Source organism: Mixophyes fleayi, chromosome 3 (assembly GCF_038048845.1).
Source record: "Mixophyes fleayi isolate aMixFle1 chromosome 3, aMixFle1.hap1, whole genome shotgun sequence".
In the NCBI taxonomy this organism is placed as follows: domain Eukaryota; kingdom Metazoa; phylum Chordata; class Amphibia; order Anura; family Limnodynastidae; genus Mixophyes; species Mixophyes fleayi.
The window spans coordinates 157,828,831-157,839,449 of record NC_134404.1 but is presented as its reverse complement, the minus strand read 5'-3'; the positions used below and the strand labels follow the sequence as shown (position 1 = coordinate 157,839,449).

Sequence of the window (10,619 nt, the reverse complement as noted above, 5' to 3'; positions counted from 1 at the left end):
TATATTCTTCAGTTAATAAATTATCTTAAAGAATATGCCCTTTTTTATTTTCATTAGTGAAAATCTTTGTAAAACCATTATGAAAATATATCACTGTAGCAAATTGATCTTATGGGCTAATTGCTTACTTGGACCTAAATTTATAATATTATAACTGCCACACCTCTATGGCTGTTCTCATATGAAGACCAACAAGCTGGACTTGTTTTCAGTTTGTTATTCATATAAATCCAACCCAGTGTGTCATATGGCAAATGACACCTATTCCTGGCCTATTACATCTATGCAGAACTGTATAAAATAATGTGCATGTGTTGCTTTAGTTCTATAGGCTTATTTAATAACTTGGAGCTATGTTGACATATGTGATGTCACCTATAATAATTAGTCACATATTTGATTTCATTTTTGAAATTGCACCATAAAAGTGAGTTCAGATCTGGTTGTTGTGTTCCAACTTTCATGTGCACATATTGCCTGATTTGTTTGAAGTTGCACAGAAGTGCATCCACGGCATGTAAAGACACATCTTTGTGTTCCTATATTCGAATTGCACGTATCTTACACTTGCAGCCTCATGCACTGGGAGACATGGATCAGGGGAGTAAGCATGTGAGGTCTATTTTGAGCATGCCCCTTTGAGAAATGTCTTATTTTGAGTTACACAGATGAAATAAGTTTAGCTACGAGGCATAAATTTTGCGCCTACATAAATTAGGTGCAATTTTTAGACATGAGTAGGATTGTTACAGATCTGGACACATTTATGCTAGATTTAAGGTTTCATCTATCTTAAGATGCATTCAAGTCAAAATACAAGCGTGGAAATTCAAGTGTCTAGATACATCTTTGCTCATATGCAAACGGGGCCTTTTTATGTTCAACAGGCCCATAGTGATAACATGAGCACATATACTTTACTGACAATTAAGTTTAGGGTATTAAAATGAACTTTAACTTAACTCTCCATCTTAATTCATTAGAGCATTCTGGCATAAAGATCCCCATGCTCTTTTAAGATTACTCTTCACATACTTACAATACAGGGGTTATATAAATTTACAAATAAATATTGACACCGCTATATTGTAAAAATACAGGTACTACATAATAAAATTAGGTTGTACAGCAAATATAAAATAAAGCATGTCTTTCAAATTTGTGGTTGACATATCCGGACATAATTAACAATCTAGGCCTCACAATGTCTTAAAAGCAGAGTTGGCTAATCTCATGACAAATAGCATTAACAGATTCTACTTTTTCAATCTTTATTCAACAATAAAATATTCCAACATGAGGAAGTCGTGTGTGGGAAAAGTAAGCCCATGATGCAATGTGTTGTAGAAACACCTTTACCAGCAACAGCCTGAATCAATTGGTTTCTAATCCTTTATTTATATAGTACCACCAGAGAATATTTGTTGTTCACATCAGTCAATAAATCCATTTGTGTTCCATTTGAGCTTTTTTTTTTTTTTTTAAGCAGGCAATTAAACTCGGTATGGTTTTGGAGTGTGGGAGGAAACGTAACACCCAGTGGAAACCCATGTAAACAAGGATAGAATCTACAAACTCCACACAGATAAGGCCTTTGTCGACCCCAGTGATGTGAAGCAAATATGCTAACCATTGTGCTACCCCCAGTAATATAACGATATCTTAGCGCTAGGATTTGCTAATTAAGTGCAGTTAATTATTTGATCATCAGGAAGTGCAACAACTTCCATATAAAAACAAAACTCTCCCATATGAGACCAACAAGCAACTTATTATTTGCCAACCACACAATATTTTATTTTAGTGAGTACACAGTACAATACATTTGTGTTATAATGTAAACTTCGGACAGGTGTTCTTTTATATGTTCTAACACTTGACCCAAGTTTGTTATATAACAGATCTATTGTATTGAAAGTGCTTCCATAGCTATAATATAAATGCTTAGTGGCATGTGTTAGTCTATCTGTGTGTGGAAAAAATAAAACCAAGCTGCAGTGCCACCTGCTGGGCGGAGTTATACACTGACCTACTAAATTCTTAGTGCGTGTGGAAAAAAAATTTCAGAAAGGACTGAAATTTGGTATACTAAGATGTTTTTAATTTGTTAATTGTTAAAAGTGTTTATAAAGATTTAAAAAATATATATATTTCTTGAAGGAGAAGTGACAGTTGGGAGTGGTTGGTGGTTGCCGGGGGTGACAGTGGGGAGTGGTTGGTGGTTGCCGGGGGTGACAGAGTGAGAGGAGTGTGATACTCAGGACCGCTGAGAGAGATCCCTGTGTCTGGATAGACATCTGGATAGATGTGGCGATGAAAATGAAGGATGAGGTAATGGAGAAGAATGATGAGGTGGTGACATGTAGACAAACCCACGTTAAAAAAGGCGCTTGCGTTGGGAAGTAACGCTCTTCCCCTGAGGAGGCCTGGGCTATGGCCCAAATGCATGACAAGAACCTTTTTAACACCTTAAGTAGCTTGATTTGACTAGAATGCATTAGTATCATGCACGGGTTAACGTGTGTGTGTATATGTGTATGTATGTGTATGTATATATATATATATATATATATATATATATATATATATATATATATATATATATATATTAATATACCCTGACTCACCAACGAGATCTGTGGCCATATAAAAGCACGAAGTCACAGGCTGAGTGCTTTGCTAAATATCACAAAACATCCCATCAAAGAACATTTCCAAAGTAAGTTGACATAACTACTTATCAAATATAGAAATATATTTTATATTATATTCTACATTGATTGTTACTTGTGAATTGATATTTATATATTATGAATTTATATTTAACTGTGGTCTGCTGGGTGGGCAAATGTATCATCACCATTTATATAGCGCCACTAATTCTGCAGCGCTGTACAGAGAACTCATTCACATCAGTACCTACCCCATTGGAGCTTACAGTCTAAATTCCCATACAGTCATGGTAGACATTTCCAAGTCTGTTACCAGCCATTGGGTTATTTAGCACTGGGTTGGTTGCCTTTAGTGTCAAACTGAAGAGAATGACTCCACCTCATTAGTTGCAACCATTCCCTGCAGTAAACCCTGTAGGGACTGCTCTTATCTTACTCTGGTGCAGCGTAGCTAGGGAAAGAAGTGGAAGCCCCATGAGACAGCATCTGAGCCACCCCTCTAGTGATGACTTGGATGGTTGGCTCCTATGTAAAAGAGAAGGGCACAGAAACTCATACCCATTACACAGCAAACCCTGATTTGGGGAAGCAGCCCACAATGTGAGATGCCCAGCTCAATTATAAAACAAGCAGTAGCAAACATGAAAAGCAAAACATTTCGAAAATTAGATGCTGACCATCAGGACAGTGGCAGAACTACCACTAGTATGGCAGGTGTGGTGCATTGGGGCCCATGGAGATAATGGGGCCCAGTTTCCTCCTCTCCTGCATTGGGGCCCACAGCTAACTAGTACCGCCTCTTTATCAGGATTACACTAACCCTAGTCTAAACAGCATTGGTGTGCAGGCACCAGCATCAATGACCAGGGTGTTCCACAACCACAGAACAATATCTGCTGCACGCTGTTTGCAGTGAACAAGCAGTGGTTTACTGGGAGCCTATTTATTAACCCTCAAAACGATTTCAACCCCGGATTACAGCATTTTAAAGCAAAGAGCCTATTTATTATTAGATGATTGTGATCACTTTACTATAGACCCGCGGTTCCCAAAGTGTGTGCCGCGGCTTGTCAGTGACAAGTTGCTGCGTGAGAGAGGAGGATGCTGGGTCCTGGCGCCGCGCGGATTGGTAAGTTTATGTGTTGTTTTTTCTATGGCTGTTGCGGGGCAGAGTGAGATGGAGCATGAGAGAGGGCAGAGGAGGGGGGACAGCGTGACAGAGGAGGGGGACATTGTGACAGGAGGACAGCGTGAGAGAGGGCAGAGAGGGAAGGCAGCGTGTCTGGATGCAGAGAGGGCATTTTTGCATACAACTAAAGAAGTATTTCTGTCCTGGCCTAAATACTTATTACATTTTTTTGACACAACTACTTTTAAAACAGGACTGCTCAGCAATTCTTTTGGAGGGGTGCCTTGAAAAAATTATGGAGACTCTAAGGGTGCCGCGAACTGCAAAAGTTTGGGAACCACTGCTATAGACTATTTATTCACTGTCCTGGCTGACCAACTATAATTAATAATCATGGTAAATAATTTATCATTGAAATAACAAATGCTAATTAACGTGAAGGAACCTTGAGTATTATTAAAACTTGTGCCTGGTGTTTTCAAAGTTCGTTGTCTTGGGCAACGTAACTCACAATTTGGTTGCACATTGGTGACCTCTCAACAGTTACAATTAGGTGACCTCTAGATGTCCTTGCTCTGAAGGCCTAGTACGCTGTCAGCTCACCACTGGCACAGTGTACATATCATAGTCATGTGGTTTCATAGTAAACAACACCTTGTGATAAGGACCCTCATCCACTCTCATGTATTTACTCCACTGACCAGGAGAGATCAATTCTATGGCACTAGTTGTGTACACATGCCACACACAACATGGCCGCTGCTGACACGCCTCCTCGGTGACGTCATGTTTTACCATCGTGCTTCCGGCGGGGAGTCTATTTCCTCTTCCGGCTATCCGGTGTCCTTGTCCTTTTAGCGGAGACTTGTAACAGAGAGCAAGGAGAGGAGTAGCAAGATGTTTCGTCACCTTCTGGTAATCTTTCTCTTATACCTTCCTGTGTGAGGGTGATATCCTGCTCATGTATAGTATTATTATGCAGCGTGGGTGAGGGAGTACACCCTGGGTGCATGTGTACCCTGCAGCGGCGTGTCTGTCTAGTGGATGTGTGTAGTGTAGCTGCAGCTGTCAGTAGCCAATAACCAGGATTATAATATGCATTATGATGCAGTGCACAGTTATTCTTGATTTTGCTAGTCTGTTATATAAATAGCTGTATATGAATGGACCTGTAAGTCTAATGTTTGCGCAGTGCATATTATACTGTAATAATACTCCTGTGTAGTGTGTACGTGCAGATCACTGTTACTTCCTGCTTTAGTCCTGGTCTGCGGTACATGTCATAAACACCATTCTTCTGTCAGTTGGACTATGTTTATTGAACAGTTCTGTACAAGATCATTTTCAGCGTATTTTGCATGTGAACTAAGCAAATGTTCTGTTTTATTTATATGCTAATACACAGACAATTAAGATATATTTAGTTATTGTAAAGTATTTAGTGAATGTGGTGTCAATTCTTCTTCTTAGTAACACTGAGCTACTATTTTGTTTCCTACTGTGGTAACGTGTCATAGTTGAATAGCTCATGGTGTACATCTGCCTGTTAGTGCAGGGAAGCAGTTACTTTAATATTCAATTGCAATACATAATTCTTAGATGTGAAGGTGATATAGGTAACAAAATTAGTTCTACAATATTGACTATTGTTTCCTGGTTGCTGCTATGTTCATTTAAAGCTGGAAACACTGAGTTGGTATACAATGTGATCAATGCTAATTCTGTTACAATGAAAATTCTCTGTTATTTCCTATTTTAAAAAGTGATGTTTTATTATTTTGCACAAATGTATTCTTTGTATTGTACAGATGGGGAGTAAATTTGCTTTTGTGCTAGAGCATGCTTTTAAGAGTGCTGTTCATTAATCAAGAGAGTTGTACAGTAATTAAAAGAACAAACTCATTCAGTCAAAAAATAAACTAACATTTCATACACTCAGGCTAAAACTTTGATCCCAGGCCAAAAAAGATGAATGCCTGAGCGAATATATAACTTCCATAGCCATTGTCCGTTGTAATGCTTACCAGTTGAGCTCATAGTAGATGGGATTCAGAACTCAGACTTGTTTTGTGTGAATTATCAATAGAAATATTGTAGTTTATGTAGTTGTTGAAACAGTTAAATATCAGATACTTTTTGTGTGGGCATTAATTCAATATTTAAATGTAAGGAAATCATATGATCATTTCTTCAAATTTAAGTAACTATCTTAAAACTTTTTATAGCCCGAAAATTCAGATTTACAAATGTTGTGCTGATATAGGGGAATGGTGAGCGCTGTCTGTTCATTCTCATACAATCCCTACACTCTGAAAGAGCAAAAACATAGTATTTTTGCCCACTACTAGATTGTATTTAAGAAATGATTTTAGAGAGTTGATCAATTTAAAAATGACCCTGTAGATCTTTTTTTATTAAATATGAAAAACAAAACCATGACCATATAAACCAACTTTGAAGAACTGTAGCTAGATCTAAATTAGTTGTGTGACAACACACATCTAACTAGCAGAACTGTGAGTACCCCTACTTTATGTGAGATACTGATATCCAGCACCTGAACAACAACTATCCTACCTGAGAAGAAGTTTGACATTCACTTTGACACCTTTTGCATGAAGAGTGCTGATTGGACAGCTACCCAGCCATCTACTAGGCTCTCAGCATAAAGCACTAGGCTGTTGGAAAGCTTTAATTTCAAATGTCTCCTTACGCCACTGGTGGAGAATTAACAATTGATCAGTTGCAGGATGGTTAAGTATCTCACCTGTCACACGGGTGGAGTGGGTTGCTAGTTGTGCAAACTAGGTTATTGCACTAGATTTAAATTCTGGCTGGGGTTCTTCCTTAATGGTGATGGAAAACAGTGTTTTACTGGCATACTGTATTGTGTTGCAGGCCCTCCGTCCGGTTTCTCAGCGGACTCTAGGCACTTCTTCCCGGAGGTCGCTGCAAAACAAGGTGGCAGAGAAGCAGAAGCTCTTTCAGGTATCTGGAGAATATCATCTTAACAGTGATTAGCCAAGTTAGGCCTTGTTCTCCCTGATGTTCTATTAAATGTGTTTACATGCATATTTAACATTTGTAAAACTGTTCTGACACCAGAAACCATTTTTTCCTAGTGCTTCCTTATCCATCAGCATTTTTCTTGCATTGCATTTTGTTGCTGTGGCATTTCTCAGAAGACTACATGATCCATTTCTATCAGTTTCCATGTTTAAACATATAGAAAAGGCTACAATTTCTAGTGAAAACACAAGTAAAAATGCATATCAAACTAAGCAAACACATTTGCCCTTCATATGCGTTTATACTAGCACTAAAATTGATATGAATCGCTAATGGGTATTTGACCTTAAATAGTCTCATCAGTAGCTTAGATACAGCTGTTTACTACTTTTTTTCAAAATTAGTTATTTTATTTGTTCAGAAACATATTTAAAGTAATGTGAATAGGCATTAGCAATATATAAAGTAGACTTGGCTAAATACATTTTATGTACTATGCTGGCAATACACTGCTGCTTATGGTTTCCACCTGACATGCCAGTTTGCATGGAACTGATAATTCACCCCCCCCCCCCATTTGGGTCACAGGGTTCCGAGTAGTATGATTGGCCATTGACCCCAAACGCTCTTGTTTTTTCATCAGCTGATCAGATTTGTGTGCCTGTATAACATCAGTTTGGATTTTATAATTTTTTAATAACACACAGATTTTCTAAAATGTCCAAACTGGCTGGCACTACCTGGTGTGCATCAAGGTTTCAGGAGTTAAAATATGAATCCACGTTGGTGAAAATATAACATATATACTAAAGTTATTTTTAACTTATTTTCTTGTCTGCCAAACAATCCAGCTAAGTGAGTTTAAAAAGATAGTAGTTAGTGCTTTGACATGTGTTCCCTGTTAGCTGCAGTGCCAATTTGCAGACAGCCACATCTGTTATTTCTACAATGTAAAAACCTGTTTCTGAACTGTTGAAAATTGGTAACCTTTATCCTCGCCATATGTGCGATTTGGTTGGCCATTGTGGTGTACTTTTCTAAATTTGGCAGACATCTTCACAATATATAACCCAATTTGAAATGATCAATGTCCTATTGGTGATTTTAAAGAAAAAAAATTGATTACCCACAGCGACCTGGAAGTGGAATGGGGCAGCAGGGCTCTTTGGAAGGCTGCATGTATGCAGCATATATGGTTGGCAAGAGAAATTGAAGCTTTTTTCTTCAATCATAAGGCCACAAGGAAATAAGTAATCTTTGCGTATTTCTACATATCTGCAATTTTATCTTCTATGTTGCTTAGTGTTGTACGTTACTCCCCCTTCATAAACATTGGTGTTGCTGCACAGCTAAACCTTTTCCCCAGCTCTCTGTAAACTTGCGTTCACTCATATAAACTGCCCATGAGAGGACTGGGATTTTGTCCTAAAGACATCATAAAAGGAGCATGCATTTTACATGCCACTTTTATAATGGGAAAGAATAAAATCAGCATTGCCATGGAGAAGCACCAGATCTGCGCATGAACTTTTAACAGCACTCGTACCACATTGTGCCTAACGGTGCATGCTTCAGGAGGAAATAAAGCAGAGTAGTCGTATGTAGACCACATACATTGTTTACCTTTCTGCTGTCATTTAAATAAAGTTTAGTCTGTCAAGACACAGTAAGTTAATATTTTAAATGTGGGTGATTTAGAATTAACAAGGTTTCCTATTGCCTGCCTTTATTGGCTCCAATACCACTGTAAACATAAACATAAAAAGCGGGGTCTTGGCACACTTGTTTAGGGCTCATCCACTCCAAACCATAGTAGAAATGGTGTGGCCTAGAGGTTCATTGATGATATATTTGCTATTATGCCTCTGCTGTTCACAAAGATAGCAGTAATAATACACAAAGCTTGGAGGTTGCTGCAAAAAAAGACATTGTCTCCGATTTCTTGTCTTTCGTTATGCTTATGTCCCTACTGTCCTTGTGGACTACAGATGTAATGTGATATAGAGATCAATGAAACTGCATGTCGTGATTCTCTGAAAGCAAGTCAAGACACCGATTCTGTGGATGAGCCCTTATTTGCATTGAAGTGGGACAGTAGTCAACAAAGCTATACATTCAAAGTATTGGTGGGAGAGGTAAATGTAAAGTATTTTATGATTAATAAATCAGTGAATATCCCTATTTAACTACATTTCAGTGAGAACTTCATGGTAGACAGCCAGAAAATGTGACTAAGTGTTTAACGGTATCATTGTTTTCTTGCAGGCAGATAATGGCCTTCCAGTACATCTAAAGGCGGGGCTTGGTGATGCTTTATTGTACAGACTGACCATGGGGTTAACCCTTTTTGGTAAGTGATCTGACATTAACTATGTTTTTAGCCCCCTTCACAATGAAAGTACTACTTAAGACTTCTGGGTATCATACAGGTTCACTGTATATGTGCAAACAGCTTTGCACAATGCTTATGACTCGCTTAGATCTCTTGCTCAATTACCCCTGTAGGTTATTGAGCTTCAAATGCAGAGATACTGACAGTAACATAATTAGTTTATATAACTGTATATTCATTTATTATCTGTTTTAGGGAAATATAGTTGTCTGCTGTGTTACAGAACAGTAAAAATTAAACAGTACTTCACCATTTGGGAACATTTTATTATGAATGGGGTGACATATAATTGAATTGTATTTTAATGAAGCTTGAATATACCTGCTATTGAGCAATCTTAACATTATTAAAGGGGCTGACATATAGCACTCTATATACAATATAGCAAACAATATGAACAAAAAGCTATTTTTTTACAATAAACACAATGTTATCAATTCTGTAAGCCCATCTTACTATCGGATTGTTATAAAGGACCGACCTGGAGACCGTTTATAAATGCCCAGTAAGAATGTACCACATTCTAACAAAATGTGTTACTTTAGCTGGACTGAACAAGGTTTTGTTTGGTTCATGGCCCCACAAACACTGCACACTGTGTTCAGACTAAATGCTGTGTGTTGCTTTTGTGGTTCGCATGGTAGTTCCAGTTTAGCAATGAAAATCTGATATTTTTGCAGTGATGTAGATGCTATGGTATAGTCACATTTGCTGGTCTGCATAATGGTTCTAATAGTCGTCAATAGTCTGGTAGACTTGATGGATCACTGAACCGTGAAACTGCCTCCCCCTCCTTCCCCTGTTTCTTACCTTGTGTGGAGTGGGGGCATGGTGGCATCTTCTTCTCTTGTGAATGTGGCGCTAGTCTGTGACTTACTAGACCAATGTCATTCTTCCAGTCAATTCCTAACACAGCTATTTTTTATATGTTCACTCTTGTGTTTTATACACACATGTAAAAAGACTTAATAAGTGTAGAGCAGAAATCTGAAATCTCTTCCCTTTAGTCAGAAATCTGCCTTATGCCTGTGTGAAGTTTTATTGTGGGATTAGTTACATGTTTAAGGTATTATGTATTAATTTAATTTTCTATTTTTCAGGGACCTTGTATTCCGTATTTGAGATTGTCAAGGCTTCATTTCCACAAAAGCAGAAATGATTTAATCTCTCAAACAAAAACCTTGTCCAGTTCTATGTGATACATCAGGGATTCTTTCGTCCTTGTCATAAAGACATGTTTAAATGATGGGAACAATATTTATTAAAATGTACTGTATAAACTGCTAGCAATAAAGCGGTTTTACATTGCTTTCCTTAGTGACGTTTTTCTTTAATCATCCAGTTATCTTTCACTTTGAAGTGGTTATGTGATTTGTCTGCATTACCAAGCAATCGAAAATAGTCTCATTTACTACAT

General features: G+C 37.9%; 1 protein-coding gene across 1 annotated transcript; it reads left to right on the top strand.

The window, feature by feature from the left end:
• Positions 1 to 4,597: 4,597 nt before the first annotated feature.
• On the top strand, positions 4,598 to 10,510 carry COX7A2 (cytochrome c oxidase subunit 7A2). The gene is made up of 4 exons (XM_075202639.1): positions 4,598 to 4,716; positions 6,700 to 6,789; positions 9,076 to 9,160; positions 10,303 to 10,510. Exons 1-4 carry the CDS (start codon positions 4,699 to 4,701, stop codon positions 10,359 to 10,361), a joined length of 252 nt encoding a protein of 83 aa, XP_075058740.1. The 5' UTR covers positions 4,598 to 4,698; the 3' UTR covers positions 10,362 to 10,510.
• Positions 10,511 to 10,619: the final 109 nt, after the last annotated feature.